This window comes from Heterodontus francisci, chromosome 2, assembly GCF_036365525.1.
Source record: "Heterodontus francisci isolate sHetFra1 chromosome 2, sHetFra1.hap1, whole genome shotgun sequence".
Taxonomy (NCBI): Eukaryota; Metazoa; Chordata; class Chondrichthyes; order Heterodontiformes; family Heterodontidae; genus Heterodontus; species Heterodontus francisci.
In genome coordinates this window covers 161,290,992-161,313,771 of record NC_090372.1, presented here as the reverse complement: position 1 = coordinate 161,313,771, position 22,780 = coordinate 161,290,992, and the positions used below count along the sequence as shown (strand labels likewise).

Sequence of the window (22,780 nt, the reverse complement as noted above, 5' to 3'; positions counted from 1 at the left end):
CAGCTCAAACAACACTCAAGAAGCTCGACACCATCCAGGACAAAGCAGCCCCCTTGATTGACACCCCATCCACAAACATTCACTCCCTCCACCATCGACGCACAGTGGCAGCAGTGTGTACCATCTGCAAGATGCACTGCAGCAAAGCACCAAGGCTCCTTAGACAGCACCTTCCAAACCCACGACCTCTGCCAACTAGAAAGGCAAGGGCAGCAGTTGCGTGGGAACACCACCACCTGCAAGTTCCCTTCAAGCCACACACCATCCTGACTTGGAACTATTTCGCCGTTCCTTCATTGTCATTGGGTCAAAATCCTGGAACTCCCTTCCTAATAGCACTGTAGGTTTACCTACCCCACATGGACTGCAGCAGTTCAAGAAGGCAGCTCACTAACACCTTCTCATGGGCAATATGGGATGGGCAATAAATGCTGGCCTGGCCAGCGACGCCTACATCCCATGAAATGAATTTTTTAAAAACAAAGGGATAGACTGGGTAGATGCAGAAAGGATGTTACCCCTGGCATGGGGTCTAGAACCAGGGGACACAACCTCAGAATAAAGGGCAGGCAATTTAGGACTGAGATAAGGAGGAACATCTTCACTCAGAGGGTGGTGAATCTTTGGAATTCTCTGCCCCAGAGGGTGGTGGAAGCTCAGTGACTGAGTAAGTTCAAGACAGAGATCAATAGATTTCTAGTTGCTAATGACATCAAGGGATATGGGGACAGTGCAGGAATATAGCATTGAGATAGATGATTAGCCATGATCTAGAATGGCAGAGCAGGCTCCAAGGGCTGAATGGCCTATTCTTGCTCCTATGTTCCTAAGTTGAATTTGGTATACTTACTTTCCCAAGCTGTTGATGGCTGTCTATGGGGGAAGAGGCATATCTGCTAGATCTGACAAACAATACACTAACAACAACATACCTGCTTCATACATCTGTGTAGTGCTGATTGGCTGCTGTTCCCTGTTCAGCCTGCAATAAGCTTAAGACAAAGGTTTAGGGCTGAAACAAATTCAAGACAAGCAGTGCCATGCTTGTTCTGGAGTGCAGCTGTAAGTAAAATTGCAGTAAGTGGCAGAACTCTATAAGGGCCGCCATAGTGACTCTTAACCCACGCTATTCTTTGGACAATTGTAGGCAAATTTGTCTGTGCCTTTGTTATGGAACAATCCCCCTCTGATGCATTCTCACATATCTGACATATCTACATTCTTCCTCCAAATAACATATATACAGTTGGATTCCCAAACAGAAACCTAACATCCCAATGTGTTGGTGGCAAACAAAAGGCAGGATTTAGTGAGACTGTTGGGAGCGGGAATTGAGGCATCGGGGTCCAGAGAATAGTGTCAGACACATCTGCCCGGAAATCCGATTGGATTTAGTCAGCTGTGGGAAAGCTCCGAGATGGCGTCAATATCCTGATGGGATTGCCATTTGAATTGCTGAACAGATAGTTATAAGACATTAGCATGCAACTGATTGTGATTCAGTGGGGGGCATGGAATTAAATGGACTGCAGGCAGCCCCCACATGCCTTCGGATCCCCAACTGTTGAAAGGTGGTGGCACCAAGGAAAGGCCTCAGTGCGCAACGGGAAGGTAGCCATGATGAGCACTGGATAGGGGAAGGGGGAGTGGAGGCCATTGTCAGCCTGCAGCACTGTTCGCCCTGCATGGGTGGGCTTGGTCTCAGGTGGCAGTACTAGATGTGCTTGGTCTTGGGTGGTCTGTATGGGTGGGCTTGGTCTTCGGTGAGATTGTCATGTGGCCATACTGCTGGGTCAGAGGGTCGGTGGCTATACTACTGGGTGCTGGGTTGGCTTTCAGCAAGGGTGGGCACTCAGGGTCATTACCCATAAGCTGATGGGAGTAGCAAATGCAAAGATGCCAGTTTTGTCTCTGCAAGGAGAACGCTCTGGAGGCCTACTGATCAGGTGTCATGGGTCTCAAACCCCCTGTCTTTGTGGACATCTGTGGCGTGATGCAGTGCCTCTGATGGAGGGTGGGCCAGGAGGCAGCTGTGCCTGCCCATGGAGCTCCATGGCAAGAGTGGCAGCAGCCAGCCATGCCAACGAGGGCCCACCTGCACCAGACAGTGTACCTGACTCAAGTCAGCTACATCCAAATGTCCCAACAGAATTGTCAACTAAGGCTACGGCTCTCCAGGGAGGCCGTCACCAACTTATGTGCCCTGCTGCAGGACAAGTTGAGATCTATGGGATTCAGTGATCATTCTATGTCAGTGGGCCTGAAAAATCACCGTCGCAGTCAACTTTTACGTATCTTAATCATTCCAGGGATCCACCAGGAACATATGTGGGGTCTGCCAGGCAGCAGCTGAATCAAGGAGGTGACCAATGCATAGTTCAAGAGGACTGGCGACTACGTGTGCTAACCGACTGACCATGACAGTCAGGCTGCGAGGGTCATTGGCTTTGGAGTCATTGCTGGATTCCCGCAGGTGCAAGGTGTGATAGATTGCACGCATGTGTCGCCATCAAGGCTTCAAAGTATCAGCAACTGCTGTCATCAATTGGAAGGGCTTCCATTGCATCAACGTTCAACTGGTCTGCAACCACTGAAAGCATTTCCTACAGGTCATAGAGAGATACAGTACCAAAACAGGCCCTTCGGCCCACTGAGTCCATGCCGACCATCAACCACCCATTTATATTAATCCTACATTAATCCCATTTTCTCTCTCACATCCCCACCTTCCCTCAATTCTCCTACCACCTACCTACATTAGGGGCAATTTTTTACAATGGCCAATTTACCTATCAACCCACAAGTCTTTGGCATGTGGGAGGAAACCGGAGCACCCGGAGGAAACCTACACAGTCACAGGGAGAATTTGCAAACTCCGCACAGGCAGTACCCAGAACCGAACGCAGGTCGCTGGAGCCGTGTGGCTGCGGTGCTAGCCACTGCGCCACCGTGCTGGGAAGCAACCACGACATCTACATACTTTAACAGTCCCAGGCGCTCACCTTTCAGGGATGGATTCCAGGGGACAAGGGTACCCACTGAAGACAAGGCTACTGCCCTCCCCGTGAGGAACCCTCATACTGCAGTAGAGGAGAGATACAACACCTGGCTCCACCTGATAGACCATCACACAGGCCATTGGGCTGCTGAAGATGAGATTCTGGTGCCTGGATCGATTTGATGGAGCCCTGCAGTATCCTCCAGCGAGCGAGAGATCGTGGTGGTCTGCTGTGCTCTGCACAATCCAGCACTGCAGAATGGGGGAGGCCTTGCATGACAAGGACTTGATTGATCGCTAGTGCTCAACCGAAGAGGAGGCGGCGGAGGAGGCTAATAAGCAGGCAGCGCTGAATCTTGAACCTCTTGCACCAGAGGCCAGACACATTGAGAGATGGGCAAGGGAGGCAAGAGACAATCTCATATTTACCCACTTCCAGCCATCGTGATGGCCCCTCAGGGTAAAATCAATAAAGACACACTTCAATGGATTCAGTCTGTCACTTCCTTTCTATCTCGATTCTGTGCCTAGCGCCCAGCTTCACCATGCGCTCTGGCACATTTGAGATGAATACCAAAGGAGGGCTGTGTCCACACTGGCAGCCCAATGAGGAAGGGCAAAGGCAGCATCTCACAATTAAGGCATGAAAGAATAAGCATTTTGCAATAATGAATATGAACTGTAATAACAAAAGAACTTTATAACGCAATACAAATGGAAAATGTCAAACACCTGTGAATACCCAAGTTGTCTAGTTGCGTTAATATGTTTGCGTGTGCTTCTACACAGTGTGATACCCATGCTAGCAGTTGGGTTGGAGGCAGGCTGCTGATCAGGCTGCCCCTTGGCCTGTGATGATTTTGGCGTCTGTCCTCTGGCTGCCTGAGGCCTGGTAGGCCCCAGCTACCTGAGGGTTTCACATGAACACACGAATTAGGAGCAGGAGTAGACCACTCGGCCCCTCAAGCCGGCTCTGCTATTCAATAAGATCATGGCTGATCTGATTGTAACCTCAACTCCACATTCCTGCCTACTCCCAATAACTTTCCACTCCCTTGCAAGTGCAGGTTTCTCCTCAGGCATCATGGCGACTGGAGCTGGGGCTCACTGGCGGAGGGGCTGAGGAGCCGCTGTCCACCTTCGGAGCACCCCGAGGGGAAACACCAACTGTGGAGGTCTGCCATTCCTTCTTCCTTTCAAGGCTCACTTGAACCTCCCTGCTGACCAGAGGAGGACGAGGAACTGGAGAAGATTCCAGGCACTTCGTCCTTCTCTCACCTTGACACTGCTGCGTTGAGCTCATGGCCAAGGTGATAGTGAGCATGTCTGCGAGCATCTGTGTGACCTGGCTCTCCATGTGGGTTGCCAACCTCTTGATGGAATAAGCCATGTGCCCACATGCCTGAGACATGGCAGCAGTCATGGTATGGATGGACTCCTCCTTCATCCACTCAAGGCTGCACAAGGCCTCTGGCAGCTCCGCCAGATGTTGCCTTACCTCTCTCTGCAACTCCAGCATGCCCTGTGTTGTTGACACCAGGGGTTTGGCATCAGCCTGGTGCTCATCATGGGCCTGGTCACCCATTGTCCTCCAACTGTCAGCGGCCTCAACTGTCTCAGCCTCCACCAGCTGCTTGGGCGCGCGTGTGCAGTGTTCTCACCAGCTTGTGACACTGATTCTAAAGCAGAGTGGAAACTTACCAAGGTGAATGTATCTGCGCTGGTGGAAAGTGCAGAAGCGTCATGTGACAGTGCATCCTCTGAGTGCTCCGTCTCAGAGGTTGACTGCTGTCCCCCTTCTGATGGAGTCTCCTACGGACTCCGACCTGCATGAGAGAACACAAACATGTGTGTGTTAGGCATTGCAGACCTTGTCATGATATCCGTGCGTGATGTGGATCTCCAGAATTGTGTTGGATGTCGAATGAAGACAATTCTCACTCTCTTGTGCAGAGACTCCAGTCTCACCATACAATATTGAGCGGGCGCCCTGGGTCCCCGCTAATTCCGCTGTCTCCTCCTCAGCCGTCGAGAGAGGCCATATATCTGTATATCTGTAATTCTTCCACCAGTCCTTGCCGTCTCCCTGTTGTTATGGGCCCGCTTGTCCTGCAAGTGGAAAGAGGGAAATAGTAAGAGCTCACAGGAAGAGTAAGACAACAGTTCTGCTAATGGCAGCCCCTCCTCCTCTGCTGGGGTTGCCTACATGGCTCCTCCTCACATCCGCTCTCAGGGGACAGAATGGTGGTAAGCTGCCAAAGAAGGTGGCCTGTGGCCGAGATGCAGTCATGCATCTGCCAGGATATGGTGAGGCCTAATGCCCTTTGCCAACGCCTTTGTGGTCACTTCCTCCGCATGTCACGCTGCGTCCTGCATAGCCACATGCAAGCCCCAAAGAGGAGAGAGGTATGGAGCACTCACCTTGATAGAATGAAGGACGTAATTGACTCTCTTTCAGCACGCACCCATGTTTGGGGTGGGTGGGGTGGGGGGGGGGGTGGTGACCCTACGTCAGCTGACCTCCTCTGTGATCTCCATCCAGGTTTGTTTCGTCAGGTGGGAGGACCTCTTCTTGCCATTGCTGGGAAGAGGACCTCCCGCTTTTCCCTTGCAGCCTGCAGGGGAATTTCTAGGGAGGCATCACTAAACCTTGGGGCCACCCAGTGTCTTGTCCCTGCCATTCTTCTCTCAGGATGGGGGGTGGGTAGGGGACGGCGGGAGGTTTCCAGGAGCTACTACCACACTTGTTCCAGCAGCAATCGGCAAACGGTAAATCACTCAAAGGCAGCAATGCAAGCAGAGCTGGCACAGCTTTAAATATGGTGCCAGCAATGCTCCAGAATCATCTGACGCCATATAGAGTGCCTCAGAGCCAGGCCCAGAATCACAGAATTGTTACAGCACAGAAAGAGGTCATTTGGCCTGTCGTATCTGTGTTGGCACTCCAAAAGAGCAATTTACCTAGCGCCAGTCCCCTGTCTTCTCCCCGTAGCCCTGCACATTCTTCCTTTTCAGATAATAATCCAATTCCCTCTTGAATGCCTCGATTGAACCTGCCTCCACCACACTCTCAGACTGTGTATTCCAGAACCTAACAATTCACTGCACGTAAAAGTTTTTCCTCATGGCACCATTGCTTCTTTTGCCAATTACCTTGAATCTGTGCCCTCTTGTTCTTGAACCTGCCACCAATGGGAACAGTTTTTCCCCAACTACTCTGTCCGGACCCCTAATGATTTTGAATACCTCTATCAAATCTCCTCTCAACCTTCTCTTCTCCAAGGAAAACTGTCCCAACTTCTCCAATCTATCCATGTAACTGGAGTTCCTCATCTCTGGAACCATTCTCATGAATCCTTTCTGAACTCTCTTGAATGCCTTCATATCTTTCCTAAAGTGGCACCCAGAACTGGATACAATACTCCAGTTGAGGCTGAAACAATGTTCTATACAAGTTTCACATAACCTCCTTGCTTTTGTACTCAATGTTCCTAAGATGAAGCTTAGGATGCTGTATTAACTACTCTCTCAATCTGTCCTGCCACTTTCGATGATTTATGCAAATATACACCCAGGTCCCTCTACTCCTGCACCCCCTTTAGTATTGTACTCTATTTTATATTGTCTTTCCGTGTTCTTTTTACCAAAATGAATCACCTCACACTTCTCTGCATTAAATTTCATCTGCCACTTGTCTGCCCATTCCATCAACCTGTCTCTGTCCTTTTGAAGTTTCTACACTATCCTCCTCACAGTTCACAATATTTCCAAGTTTCATAACATCTGAAAATTTTGAAATTGTGCCCTGTACACCAAGGTCTAGGTCATTAATATATATCAGGAAGAGCAAGGGTCCTAACACCAAGCCTTGGAGAACTCCACTACAAACCTTCCTTCAGTCGAAAAACATCCATTAATCACTACTCTGTTTCCTGTCACTTAGCTAACTTTTACCCATGTTGCTACTGTCCCTTTTATTTCATGAGCTATATCTTTGCTCATAAGTCTGCTGTGTGACACTTTATCAACTGCTTTTTGGAAGTCCATGTACACCACATCAACAGCATTACCCTGATCAACCTTCACTATTACCTCATCATATACCTCCAGCAGAATAGTTCAACATGATTTTCCATTAAGATATCCACACTAGATTTCCCTAATTAACCTGCTGTTGCCCAGTGATTATTAATTTTGTCTTGAATTATCATTTCTAGAAGCTTCCCCACCACTGAGGTTATACTGACTGGCCTGTAGTTTCTGGGCTTATCTTTACACACTTTTTTGAACAAGGGTATAACATTTGCAATTCTCCAATCCTCTGGAACCACTCCTGAGTCTAAGGAAGACTGGAAAATTATGGTCAGTGCCTTTGCAATTTCCACCCTCACATCCCTCAGTATCCTTGGCTGTATCTCATCCAGTCTTGGTGCCTCATCAACTCTAAGTGCAGCTAGTCTATCCAATACCTTCTCCTTATCAATTTTAAACCCTTCAAGTGTCTGAATTACCTCCTCTTTGAGCATGACCTGCGTAGCACCTTCCTTTGTAAGAGGGCCCTGGCCTCCATTATGATCAGTGGCCGACTGCCGTGTGATCGCGGTTAGCCACACGTGACGAGCAGCGATGGCGCCCCCTTCTGGGTCCACTGATGGGACCCTCAACGGGCTCACTAAATTCAGCCCAAAAAGTGGGAGGCCAACCCTTTTTCAACCATGGAGTCAACTAAAAGTAAACTTGTTGAAGAATAGTTGAAAAATATGAATTTGCACATGGTAAATGTATGGTTTCCAAAGCTTTCCAACACTGGGAGTTTCCTGTGTCTCATGTTTGAATCTACTATAGACTAACTGATGGATTTATCACCATGAGTAATCAATGATACAGTAACACAGTGGTTATGTGACTGGCCGAATAATCCAGAGGTATGGCAGCTGGGAAATTTAAATTCAGTTAATTAAATAAATCTGGAATAAAGGCCGGTATCAGCAACACTGATCATGAAACTTCCGGACTGTCATAAAAACCAAACTGGTTCACCAATGCCCTTTAGGGAAGGAAACCTACTGTCCTTAGCTGGTCTGGCCTATATGTAACTCCAGACTCATAGCAATATGGTTGATGCTTAACTGCACTCTGAAATTATTTAGCAAGCTGCCACCTTCTCAAGGGTAATTAAGGATGGGCAACAAATGCTAGCCTTGCCAACGATGCCACATCCTGCGAATGAATAAATAAAAAAAAAACATTGCCATTGTATCATGCAACTACCAGGATTGTAGAAGGCTTTTTCTTTGTCTAACAATTCCTATGCATTTTGTCCCCATGCATTCTGCTCCCACTAAATAGTGATGGATTAAAAAGCACAGCCCTGGATACCTGATATATATGGCTGATATCAAGAAAAAGTCTACTTCCAATGTAAAGGGCAGAAAATAGTGTGGATATTAAAATTATGTCACATCCTCTCCCTTATCTCCAATCTCTTACTGGCTGTCACAATGCCTACTGAAAGTGTGCACCATGTGTTCTTTGACTGGTGGTTGAATGCAAGTGATCTTCCTCAATACTTATGTTTCATGATATTCCAATTGCACTCAGTTATAGGGTGTGACTGAGCTGAAGATTAAGCCCTCTAAATCATACATAACAATATAATAATATATTGTGCATTACATGGTATAATATTTCTGGCCTTATAAGGAAATGCTTCTTTTCACTTCCCACATGTAATGCTGGAGAGATCCACTAGTAAATTACTATAAAAAGTTGTAAAAAGTTCAAAACTTCCTGTAGGAATTTAGCAAAACATGCCTTTTCCAAAGTAATTACAAAGTTTCCACAATTGACAGTAACTTTGGGGGCAGAATTTTGCATTTTGGGTTGGGACCCTGAAGTCAGTGTCAAATGGGAGTCCTGATCACGCTCCCCCCTCCCACCCAATGTATCGGGAACAGTCACCCTGCAGTGATTTTCTCTTGACTGGCCAATTAGTGGCCAGAGAGTGCACTCACTGTTCAATTAAGAATGGCGGGCAGGCTCTCAAAGCTGAAGGGCCAATGGGAGCCCCTCCAGCATGGTGGGAGCTTCTGTCTTAATCCAATCATAATTTATTTTGCTATCTGAAAATTTAAATGAAAAGTGAAGGGATTCAGTGCTTTTAACTTCCTGGTTTGCTGTCTGCGAATGATTCAATATGATTGATTGCTTACCCTATTGATGACATCACTGCTGCTGGATGCCTGGAGATCCCTTTGACCTGCTGCCAGATTAAACTGCCATCGGGAAATGGGAGGTCTGTGGCACAGAGACCACTGGCTCTTTGTGGACAGTTTTTCTCAAGGTCATTGGCAAGCACCATTGCTTTGCCATTGGCCGCAAAATCCAGTCCCTGTGTGGCTGGTGGGTGAACCTCCTTCCCAGTAGCATGACCTCAGAAATCTGGCTCTAAAGTATTACATGATTACTGCTTTATTTGGGCTAACAAAGTTAACAAAGGTAACAAAACATATACTGTTAGTAAGTGTAACCTCATTAGAAAATTCTCACAGCATAAATTCTAGTGCATTAAGGTTGTAGTTTTTGTCTTAAACATAGTTTTGTTTTAATACATTTTGGAAATGAGCTCAAGAAAATCCTCCAGTCACAGAAAAGCAAAGTTTTGATACTTACTTGTAAAACAATGCTGCAATAGCCAAGACAAGAACTGCCATCAGGATGGTCCCCGCGATGGCACCTATAATAATATTGGTTCTAACTGATCCTGCGACAATAGGGGAGGAACACAACCAATTAATCTCCCGATAAATCAGTAAGTAACCATTTAAATTTAATTTGTATATGTTCCATATTGTTTCATTTCATGTCAAAGTATTTCACATTGTCATTCACCCCAGTCCTTGACACATTATGAATAGATACGTTAGAATGGAATATATTAGGATACATAAATGAGGCTAATGCCAATCTTCTGCCAAAGTTACGGCAACTGATCAGAGAAACCCCCAGGAAATTCCCAGTATGAATGCATTTTAATAGGTTTCATGAGGCCTATGGCCTACCCGTCTATTAGAAAAATAAACACTCTTTATCTAGAGTATTTCCTGATTAATTTTCAATACTATGAAACGTTAAAATGTGATTATTTGCAGACTGATATAGTCTAATATGCTGAACAATTCTTAACATTTTCCACTGAACTATTCAAAACAAAAAACAGGTAATGCTTTTAAAATAACTAAGGGTCACACAAAATATTGATATTCAAAGTCAGATCGGTCTATTGCGAATGTTTATTTAAGAAAATATCAGGCTTGCATGAGCCACTTACCTTTATTTATGACTATATCGCATTTAGGTAGAGGTCTCACAGAAAGTGCACTACACAGATATTTCACAGTGGCAAACATGCATTGTTCATTTTTTTTTCAATGATGAACTTTCTGGAAATTAATAAGACCCACTAACTGCCACCTTAGAAGAACACAAAGGATTTCCAAGTTTCAGATCCTTGAAGATCACAGGAATTCAGAAAATAGGAACTAAAAAATTCAAATGATAATTACATTAACATCTTTAAAGAGTAATGAATCACCAGCAAAAAAAGTACCAAATAAAAATAAAGGATGTGAAATATTTTAGGACACAAGAACACAAGAAATAGGAGCAGGAGTAGGCCATTCAGCCCCTGAAGCCCACTCCACCACTCAATGAGATCATGGCTGATCTTCTACTTCAGCAGTTTTTTCCTACACTATTCCCCATATCCTTGATGTTTTTAATATGTAGAAATCTATCAATCTCAGTCTTGAACATACTCAATGACTAAGCCTCCACTCCTGTCTGGGACAGAGAAATCCAACGATTCACTACCCTCTGAGTGAAGAAAAAGGACTAATGAAGTTTGATAGAAATTCAACAACAACTACTTATATTTATATAGTGCCTTTAATGCAATAAAACATACCAAGGCACTTCAGAACAGTATTATAAAACAAAATATGACACCGAGCCACATAAGGAGATCTTAGGGCAGGTGATCAAAAGTTTGGTCAAAAAGGTAGGTTTTAAGGTATGTCTTAATGGAGGAAAGCGAGGTGGAGAGGAGGAGAGATATAGGGAGGGTATTCCAGAACTTAGGGCCTAAGCAACTGAAGGCGCAGCCACCAATGGTGCAGTGATTAAAATTGGGGATGTTCAAGAGGCCAGAATTAGAGGATGTCACAAACATACCTCCATTAGTGCAGGGAACATGAACAAGATACCTGAGAGCGAGAGGGAATTCTTGTCAATAGGAAAAATTACTCCCTATCCCTCAAATGAGGCAGGCAAACCTATATTAATACTTCGGGATACAGGAGCCACCCAAACTCCTTTGCTGGTGAAAGGCATAACCTTTCCACCACAGAGTGCACTGAATGCCAAGGTTTTAGTGAAAGGTATTGGCGGGGAGTATATACCCATACCTTTGCACCGGGTGCACCTGGAGTGTAACCTAATGTCTGGAATGGTAACCAGAGGAGTTGTCCATAGTTTGCCTGGAGATGGAGTTGACATACTCCTGGGGAATGATTAGCCAAAGCGAAGGTATTAGTTTCTCCGGTTGTCATGGAAAGAACAAGTGAAGTTAAGGAGACAGAGCAATTGCAGGAAAAGGTTCCAGGAACTTTTCCTTCATGTGTAGTGACCCGAGCAGTCACTAAACAAGTTCAATTGTCGGTGGTCAAATTGGCAACACAGACAGACATTTGGCTATCTGAAACTTTTTGAGGGAGTTGGATCATCCGAAGGAAATATTCGGTAAGTCTTCTCTGATCGAAGCTCAGCAAGCCAATCCAGAGTTAACTAAGGTGGCACAATTGGCTCAAGCTGAAGCAGAGGGAGTTCCGGAATGCTACTACATTAAAAATGAGACTCTGATGAGCAAGTAGAGTGGAGACCTCCTCATTGACCTGCGGACGAAGAATGGTGGTTCACCAGATAGTGGTACCGCCCAAGTATCGCAAGGGAATATTAAGGATAGCACATAAAATTCCTATGATGGGATATGTAGGGATCTGGAAGACCAAAGCATGTATAAGTCGATATTTCTACTGGCCAGGTCTTCACAAGGACATGGTGCAGTTTAATAAAATTTGTCATATCTGCCAAATTGTGGGAAAGCCGCAACCTGCCATAAAACCGACACCTCTAATTCCCATTCCAGTTTTTGGGGAACCATTTAGTAGGGTGTTAATAGACTGTGTGGGACCTTTAGCAAAAACAAAAGCAGGACATCAATATATATTCACTATTATGGCTACTCAGTTCCCAGAGGCCATTCCCTTGAATGACATACTGTCATTAATATGTCCATGACTGGAACAAAGGGAGGGAATTTCTTTTATAGAGTCATAGAGCAATACAGCACAGAAACAGGCCCTTCGGCCCATTGTGTCTGTGCCGGCCATACAGCACCCAACTATTCTAATCCCATATTCCTGCACTTGGCCCATAGCCTTGTATGCTATGACATTTCAAGTGCTCATCTAAATACTTCTTAAATGTTGTGAGGGTTCCTGCCTCCACCACCTCTTCAAGCAGTGCGTTCCAGATTCCGACCACCCTCTGGGTGATAAAATGCTTCCTCAAATCCCCCCTAAACCTCCTGCCCCTTACCCTAAATCTATGCCCCCTGGTTCTTGACCTCTCCGCTAAGGGAAAAAGTTTCTTCCTATCAAACCTATCAATGCCCCTCATAATCTTGTACACCTAAATCATGTCCTCCCTCAGCCTTCTCTGCTCCAAGGAAAACAACCCTAGCCTATCCAGTCTCTCTTCATAACTGAAATGCTCCAGCCCAGGCAACATCCTGGTGAATCTCCTTTGCACCCTCTCCAGTGCAATCACATCCTTCCTATAGTACGGTGACCAGAACTGTACATAGTACTCCAGCTGTGGCCTAACTAGCGGTTTATATAGCTCCATCATAACCTCCCTGCTCTTATATTCTATGCCTCGGCTAATAAAGGCACGCATCCACATGCCTTCCTAACCACCTTATCTACCTGTGTTGCTGCCTTCAGTGATTTATGGACAAGGTCCTTCTGACTTTCTGTACTTCCTAGGGTCCTACCATCCATTGTTTGTATATTCCCTTGCCTTGTTAGCCCTCCCAAAATGCATTACCACACATTTTTCAGGATTAAATTTCATTTGCCACTGCTCCACCCATCTTACCAGTCCATCTATATTTCCCTGTAATCAAGGCATTTCCTCCTCACTATTTACAACACCACCAATTTTCATGTCATCTAATGAATCTACCGGTTTTAGTCCTTTTGGATTAGTTTATGGACATGAGGTAAGAGGTCCTCTTAAACTAATCAAAGTTGTTAGAACAGTGGACAAATCTTCCGAAGAAGGGTCACTGACCCGAAACGTTAACTCTGCTTCTCTTTCCACAGATGCTGCCAGACCTGCTGAGTGATTCCAGCATTTCTTGTTTTTGTTTCAGATTTCCAGCATTTCTTGTTTTTGTTACAAATCTTCCATGTTAGGTTATGTATCTGTGTTCCGGGAGCGGCCACAAGAGCCTGAAAAGTGGCTCAGGAACACCTAAAAGCTTCACAAACATCCTTAAAGAAATGGGCAGACAAGCGTGCCAAGATCTAAATATTTCAACCAGGGGATGATGTATTAGTACTACTGCCTTTATAGGGTGAACAAAGAACAAAGAACAAAGAAAATTACAGCACAGGGAACAGGCCCTTCGGCCCTCCAAGCCTGCGCCGATCCAGATCCTCTGGTGCCACATCCAGTCGTGAATGGTGGTGCACAATTAAACACCTGACTGGAGGAGGGTCCACAAATATCCCCCTCCTCAATGATGGGGAGCCCAGCACATCAGTGCTAAAGACAAGGCTAAAGCATTTGTATCCATCTTCAGCCAGACATGCTGAGGGGATGATCCATCATAGACTCCTCCTGAGGTCCCCAGCATCACAGATGCCAGTCTTCAGACAATCCTATTCACTCCACGTGAAAGCAAGAAATGACTGACGGCACTGGATACTCAAAAGGCTATGGGCCCTGACAACATTCCAGCAATAGTACTGAAGACTTGTGCTCCAGAACTAGCTGCGCCCCTAGTCAAACTGTTCCAGTACAGTTACAACACTGGCATCTACCCGGAAATGGGAAAAATTGCCCAGGTATGTTCTGCGCACAAAAAGCAGGACAAATCTAACCAAGCCAATTACCGCCCTATCAGTCTACTCCCGATTGTCAGCGAAATGATGGAAGGGGTCGCCGATAGTGATATCAAGGTGGCACTTGCTCAGCAATAACCTGTTCAGTGATGCTAAGTTTGGATTCCGCCAGGGCCACTCAGTTCCTGACCTCATTACAGCCTTGGTCCAAACATGGACGAAAGAGCTGAACTCAAACTCAAGAGGTGAGGTGAGAGTTACTGCCCTTGACATCAAGGCAGCATTTGACCAGCATTAAGGAGCTTTACCAAAACTGGAGTCAATGGGAATCAGGGGAAAAACTCTCCGCTGGTTGGAATCATACCAAGCACAGAGGAAGATGGTTGCGGTTGTTGGAGGTAAATCATATTAATCCTAGGACATCACTGTAGGAGTTCCTCAAGATAGTGTCCCAGGCCCAACCATCTTCAGCTACTTCATCAATCACCCTCCCTCCATCATAAGGTCAGAAGTGGGGATCTCCGCTGATGATTGCATAGTGTTCAGCACCATCCTCAGATACAGACAACATCCAGGCTTGGACTGATAAGTGGCAAGTAACATTTGTGTCACACAAGTGCCAGGCAATGACCATCTCAAACAAGAGAGAATTTAATCATCTCCCCTTGACATTCAATGGCATTACCATCGCTGATGGTAATGACCTCTACCACCTATGACCTCTACCACCTAGAAGGACAAGGGCAGCAAATGTATTGGAACACCACCATCTGCAAGGTCCCTCCAAGCAGCACACCATCCTGATCTGGAGCTATAACGCTGTTCCTTCACTGTCGCTGGTGTAAACCGTGGCGCGGAGTCAACTCCCCCTTGTCCCCTTTATTCCCTATTACCACTTGATCCTGGCTGTCACGTGGGACTGAAGTCCTCTTAATTGAGTCTCAGGCTGGGTGCTTGGGATATTGGGTTACAAGAGAGCCATCCTCCAGCTTAATCCACAGCTACAGTTAATGGCTTAGTACAAAGAGGAGGAAACTCAGTCCTTTCTTTAACTATCAATTTATTTTATTCACCTTGTTGTACAATGTAAGAATAAGGCTTATACGCTTAGTTAGACAAAAGCATGCAACTCCAACTGAGTTATACAGTTAATAACAAAACTAGCTAGAATTCATAAGCACACCCACTAGGTTCCTCTGATCTTTCCCTGACCGAGTCATAGAAAACTAAGGATAATACCCAAAAAAGGGAGAGTTAACGCTGGCCAGGCGTTCCGTTCTCTCTCTCTCTTCTACGTCGTCGCCGCGTTGCTCACGCAGGGTCTTCCACTTCCACGATGGTTGGTCTCCGGAGTCTTTGCTGGCTCTATGCCCAAAAAGCTCTCTTCTTATCCTCCCTCTTATCTCTCCAAATCTGAGCTGTGTCTTTCCGGTTGATTTAAGCCTGCTCACCTTGTTCACATCTTCTCCTAATTGGCCCAGGCCCAAAGACCCCGGTATCACACCATGTCCAAATAAGGCTCTTTTCCTGTGATTGATCCTTTGTCTTGTCTCATAAAGTAATTAGTTCAAACTGGTTTTTACCAGCACAGGCCAGTATCCGAGCTCCAGGTTACTACAGGTCAAACAATCCCAGCAGTTTGTAACTGATTCTGTATTTCTTGCAGCCCCTGGCCAACACTGGGTCAAAATCCTGGAACTCCCTTCGTAATAGCACTGTTGGTGCACCTACACCCCAAGGACTGCAGCGGTTCAAGAACAACTCACCACCACTTTCTCAAGGGCAATTAGGGATGAGCAATAAATGCTGGCCTAGCCAGTGATGCCAACATCCCTTGAACGAATAATAAAGAAAAGCACGGTTCAGTGGTCCATATAAAGTCGTCAAAAGGATTGGTAAAGTAAATTATTTCATGGATACCCCAGATTGCCGGAGAAAGAATCGGCAGTGTCACATCAATATGTTGAAACAATATCACCACCGGGAGGAGGATAAGCAAGAACAGGTATGCCAGGTAGTAAGGACAGTGAAGGATGAAAGGGATAGTCAGGATGAGGCAGAAGGAGGCCTAGACAATTCTCAAATTTAACCTCCTACTATCTGGTTAGCAAACACTGAATTGTTAGGGAGATTAGACACTGAGCTTTCATTTTTAGATGCTGAACAATGAGGAGACCGAACAAGGCTACTCACAGAATTTAAAGGAGTCTGTAGGGACAAACCAGCTTGTACAACCTTAGCCATACATGATGTGGATGTTGGAGAATCCTCTCCTATAAAACAGAATCCTTGTCGCTTAGGTCCAGAGAAACAAGCCCGGGTGAAAGCAGAAATCCAATACATGTTGGAAAACCATCTAATTGAACCCAGTCAAAGCAGCCGGAGCTCCCCAGTGTTGTTATTGCCTAAGCCTGATGGTTCAACTAGATTTGCATAGATTACAGAAAGGTTAATGCAGTATCAAAAGCAGACTCCTATCCAATTCCTCACTTGGCAGACTGTATTGATAGAGTTGGACGTGTTACATTTCTTACAAAAATAGATTTTTTAAAGGGATACTAGCAGGTTCCTTTAACACCCTGAGTTAAAGAAATATCGGCCTTTGTCACACCAGATGGTCTTTTCCAATACCGAGTAATGCCACTCGGGCTAATAAATGCCCCAGCCACTTATCAGACACGAATGACCCAAGTGGTAGGCAGTGTTCCTAACACTTGGAAGGACCATTTGGAATAACTAGAAGCTCTGTTTAGAAAATTACAGTTGGCTGATTTGGTGATAAACCTCGCCAAAAGTGAATTTGCAAAAGAGCTGGTAACCTATCTAGGGCATATAGTAGGGCAAGGACGTGTTGCCAAGAACAGCGAAAGCACAAGCATTGGTGGAGTTCCCTGCCCCAAGACTAAACAAGAAATCATGAGGTTTTTGAGGATGTGTGGTTTCTACTGCAAGTTTGTATCAAACTGTAGCACGATAGCTGCTCCACTGACAGATTTGCTACAAAAGAAAGTCATGGTAGTGTGATCAGGGGAGTGCCAAACATCTTTTGAGTGGATGAAAGCAATTTTGATCAATGAATCAGTGTTGACTGCCCCAAATTTCACTGAGCCCTTCAAGGTTGCAATTGATGCCAGCAATAGGGAAGACATTGTTATTGCTGGTTCTTTGTCTAGAATTTAACTTTGTTTTAAGTCATCTGGATATGAAAGTGGTACAGGGCAAAACTGTATTAGCTACATGTAAAGAGTGAATGAGAATGAGTGTATAAATGTGTTTTCATATTTTTTAATCCACACTTTGTCCACACTTTATAATGCAATGCATTTATGAATGGCATTTCATTCTCCAAGGGTGGAAGTGTCATGAATGTGCTTCCATTATTGATATTTTTTTGAGGACTTGTGTTTAAAAGACAGTGGAAATTACCTGAGGAGATGTTGGTTTGGTTTTTTATAAAATGGTCACTGGAAAGACACTTGGGACTTTGCTTAAAAACAAGCACTTACTGGAAGTCACATGTCTTAAGCTAAGTAAACGGGCGGAGTCTTATGAACTATCGAACTATTTGGAATTGTTTACAGAGAAGTCACATGCCTAGATTTATGGTGGTCAGGAGGTTTTGGTTTCGTTTTTGGATTGTTTGGAGTGCAGTTGGTGTGTATCCTGCTACGAGAGAGGCCACCCAACTCATCCTTTTCCACCTGAGTTGAAAACTCTTCTGAGAATCCAGTGTGATATCTGAATCCACTGATGCAGTAATTTTCCCCAAAAGTCTGCAAGACTACTCCTCAACATCTCCTGAACAAAACTGCTCCAGGAAGATCCCAGTAGCAGCTGTATATGTGTACCTAGATGCCAGACTGAAACATCTGGAACATTTCATATCTTATCCTTTTTTTCTTCAAGAATTATCAAGTATTTGGCTAAAATATTTTTGTTTTTGTAAAGCTGACCTCTGCAGAGAAAGCTTTTTTATTTTTTCTTTAACCGGTGTGTGTGTGTTGGGTTATTTAGAAGGGAATATATTTATACTTTCATATTTCAACCTGTGAGTTAATAAGCTTTGCATCTTTATTGAATAAATCTTGTTTTACAATAAATTAATAATTTTGCTGTTTATTAAAGAAACCTGGTTGGCGAATTTTTATTCTGAAACTAATTACCGTATCGGTAACCGGGTAAAACATTTAAATATATGTTGTGATCAGCGGAGTAGTGGAACTAGAGAAAGATAGTGCACTCCTCCAAGCTTGGTTGTAACAAGGAGCACAGATATCTTGGAGAGTTATGGGGCTGGAGGAGAGATAGGGAGGGACGAGGCCATGGAGGGATTTGAAAACAAGGATGAGAATTTTAAAATCAAGATGTTTCTTGACCTGGAACCAATGTAGGTCAGCGAGCACAGGGGTGATAGGTGAATGGGACTTGGTGCAAGTTAGGACACAGGTAGCAGAGTTTTGGATGACCTCAAGTTTACTGAGGGTAGAATGTGGGAGACCAGCCAGGAGTGCATTGGAATAGTTAAGTATAGTGATGTTGTTATTGTATGTCCTTCAAGACAAAGATGACCATGTCCATCATATAGTGTGTTTGCTGGCTCGGAACTTCCTCTCCTTGTGTTTTCTCTCTGGCTCTGATATTTGCTTGCTTTCAAAGCAGACCTCACCCTTTCTTATTTGGTTGAGCCAGGTGCAGTGATCCTGGGTGAGCTTCCCCCAGGACTCGGGTTGATATCAAAACTCCTAAGTGAAGCCTTCAGAGTGTCCTTGTATAGCTTCCTTTGACCATCATGTGAGCACACCCCAGACTCAAGCTCTCCACAGATTTGTTTTGCTAAGCAAGTGTCAGGCATTCTGGCTACATGACCAGTCCAACTCAATTGTGACTGTCTCAATGGTGTGGATACTTGGCATGCCAACTCGGGTGAGCACCTCAGTGTCTGGAATTATGTCCTACCATCTGATCTTTAGAAGCTTCCGAAGTGAAAGTGGTTGAGCTTCTTGGCATGATGCTGGTACACAGTCCAAGTCTCACATGTGTAGAGCAGAGTGGGAAAGACTATTGCTCTATAGTCTTTCAGTTTGGTAGCCAGGCTTACTCCTCTTCATTCCCAGACTGATGTTTGAAGTCTGCTGAAGGCTACATTTGCTTTGGCAATTCTTGCATGTGTCTCGTCATCAACATAGGCAGCTCGAGAGACTGTGCTGCTGAGATAAGTGAACTTATCTGCTGCTGACAGGTTCTGGTCATGGATTGAAACCTTGGACTTGAGATAGGGCTTTCCTGGAGCAGGCTGGTATAGTACTTCTGTTTTCTTTGTGCTGATCGTAAGGCCAAAGTTGTCACTTGCATTGGAGAACAAGTCCATGCTGCATTGCATGTCCAGCTCTGAACTGGCAACTAGTGCACAGTCATCAGCAAACAGGAAATCACGAAGTATGTCCTTGGAGACCTTGGATTTTGCCCGGAGTCATCTTTAATTGAGCAGCTTCCCATCCATGCAATATCTGATTCTGAAGTCAGGATCACCATCAAGGAAGGCATCGGATAGCATAGCGGAGTAAAACATGCTGCAGAGGGTTGGTGACATCACGCAGCTCTGTTTAACTCTATTAGTGACTTGGAATGGGTCAGAAGACTCACCTTTATCCAGGACACGTGCGAGCATGCTGTCATGGAACTATCGAACCATTGTGATGAATTTCTTATGGCAGCAAATTTCTAACTGACTGTGTCAAAGGCTTTGGTTAAGTCAACAAACATTGTGCAGAGGTCCATGTTCTGTTCCTCGCATTTCTCCTGGAGCTGTCGAACTGCAAACACCATATTAGTAGTTCCTTGACCTGTTCTGAAACTGCACTGACTCTTTGGCAACAGATCCTGGTCGAAATGTTGCACTAAGCAGTTTAGAAGGATACTGGAGAAGACTTTGCCGACGATGGAGAGGAGTGAGATTCCACTATGATAAGTTGTAAAGATCGCCGATCTTGTGACAATCACAGAGAAATCTCAAGTCTCGAGGTAACAAAGGCATGAATGAGGGTTCCAGCAGCAGGAGAGCTGAACCGGGGCAAAGTTGGGCGAAGTTACAGAGGTGGAAATAGGCAGTCTTAGTGATGGCGCGAATACGAGGTCGGATGCTCATCTCGTGTTCAAATGTGACACCAAGGTTGCGAGCAGACTGGCTTAATCTCAGACTGTTGCCAAGGCGATGGATGGAGTCTGTAATTAGGGAATGGAGTTTGGAACGGGAACCAAAAACAATGGCTTCAGTCTTCCCAGTATTTAATTGGAGGAAATTTCTGCTCATCCAGTACTGGATGTTAGATAAGCAATCTGATAACTTAGCAATGCTGGAGGATTTGAGAGAAGTGGTGTTGAGGTACAGCATGGTGTCGTCAATGTACATGTGAAAACTAATGCTGTGCTTTCGAACGATGTCACCAAGGGGCAGCATGTAGATGAGAAATAGGAGGGGGCCAAGGATAAATCCTAGGGGCACACCAGAGGTACGTGAGCAGGAAGAGAAGCCATTGCAAGTCATAGAATCATAGAACGTTTACGGTACAGAAAGAGGCCACTTGGACCATTGTGTCTGCACTGGCCGAAAAACGAGCCACCCAACCTAACCCCACTTTCCAGCATTTGGTCCGTAGCCACACAGGTTACAGCACTTGATGTGCATATCCAGACACCTTTTAAATGAGCTGAGGGTTTCTGCCTCTACCACCCTTTCAGGCAGAGAGTTCCAGACCCCTACCACCCTCTGGGTGAAAAAACGTTTCCATATCTCCACTCTAATCTTTCTACCAATCACTTTAAATCTATGGCCCATAGTCACTCACCTCTCTGATAAGGTAAATAGGCCCTTCACCTCCACTCTATCCAGGTCTCTCACAATTCTGTACATCTCAATCAAATCTCTTGTCAGCCTCCTCTGTTCCAAGGAGAACAACCTCAGCCTATCCAATCTTTCCTCATAGCTGCATTTTTCCAGTCCCGGCAACTTCCTCGTAAAGCTCCTCTGTACCCTTTCTAGTGCAATTACGTCATTTCTGTGATGAGGGTGATAGTAGTGACCAGAACCGCACACAGTACTCAAGTTGTGGCCTAACTAATGATCTCTTCCTCAAAAGGCAGTGGAAGTAGAGTCTTTGAATATTTTTAAGGCAGAGGTAGGTAGATAGATTCTTAATAAGCAAGGGGGCAAAAGGTTATTGGGGGTAGGCGGGAATGTGGAGTTGAGGTTGCAATCAGATGATCTTATTGAATGGTGGAGCAGTTCAAGGGGCCGAGTGGCCTACTCCTGCTCCTAATTTGTATGGTCATATACAGTTCCAGCATAACCTCACTGCTCTTGTATTCTATACCTCGACTAATAAAGAAAAGGATTCCATATGCCTTCTTAACCACCTTATCGACCTGTCCTGCTACCTTCAGGGATCTGTGGACATTCTCTACAAGGTTCTTCACTTCTTCTACACCTCTCAGTATTCTCCCATTTATTGTGTATTCCTTTCCCTTGTTTGACCTCCCCAAATGCATCACCTATACTTCTCTGAGTTGAATTCCATTTGCCACTTTTCTGCCCACCTGACCTGTCCATTGATGTTGTCCTGCAGTCTACAGCTATCCAAGTGATTCTCTGGGCTGGATTTTCAAATGCCGGTGGGGTCAAAACTGGGTCTGAACGTGATTTCAAAACTGTAGTCCCGGAGAGTGTCTCTGGATCCTGATACCTCTGGAACAGACTTCAATTTTTAAAGTGAGGGGGGGAGGGAGGGAATTGGGAACCCGCTCGCCTCCAATTAATGGCCCATTAAGTTCCAAGAGGAGCTTGCTAAGGGGCCGCGGAGGTTGGAACTGCAATTTTCAATTTGCATTTCAGCAAACTCGAACATTCTGGTGCACGTTAGTGCACAGTTGTCGGATTCAGAGTGGGGCAAAGGGAAACTTCATTTTGTAAAGTTAAAAATTATTGGGCATTACCTCATATTTGGATCTTTCAACAACGTCTTCTTTTGTGCTACTGGCCCTCTCCAAGAAGCTGCCTGCGGTCTTTGGCAAGGCAGCAGAGCTCCCTATCTTGGCTACCGTCTTCCCTTGCTGCTCGCGCTCTGCAGGCAGCTCCCACCTCCTGGAGATACTCAGTGGCATGAATTGGGCGCCGAGCTCGCCTTCTGCCGAATTAGGGCATTAACATATGAAAACAGTGTTGCATGAGCAATGCAGACAGGGCACGGGGTTGTGTCCCATAAATTATCTGGGCATCGTTTTGCTGACCTTGTTTTGAAAATTCAGCCCTCTGGCTCCGATTAGATAGAGAAGAATGGAACCAGGTGAGAGCAGTCCGCAGTGGAAAGGCGTTGGAGGAGATAGTGTGATCAGCCATGTGAAAGGCTGCAGACAGGTTGCAAAGGACGAGGAGGGAAAGTTTACCTTTGTCACAGTCATATCGGATGTCATTAGTGACTTTGATAAGAGCTGCTTTGGTACTGTGGCAGGGGTGGAAACTGATTGGTGGGTTTCAAACATGGAGTTCCTTGAAAGATGGGAACGCATTTGGGAGGTGACAGGGAAGCTGGAGAGAGGT

General features: G+C 45.3%; 1 protein-coding gene across 6 annotated transcripts in view; it reads right to left on the bottom strand.

Annotated features, from left to right (window-relative positions):
* Nucleotides 1-22,780, bottom strand: part of adam22 (ADAM metallopeptidase domain 22) — a 430,588-nt gene that overhangs the window by 35,857 nt on the left and 371,951 nt on the right. For all 6 annotated transcript variants that reach the window (XM_068013002.1, XM_068012995.1, XM_068013011.1 and 3 more), the window contains exon 25: nucleotides 9,671-9,761. In XM_068013002.1, the coding sequence (XP_067869103.1) occupies nucleotides 9,671-9,761 (91 nt within the window). The remainder of the gene's footprint in view (nucleotides 1-9,670; nucleotides 9,762-22,780) is intronic.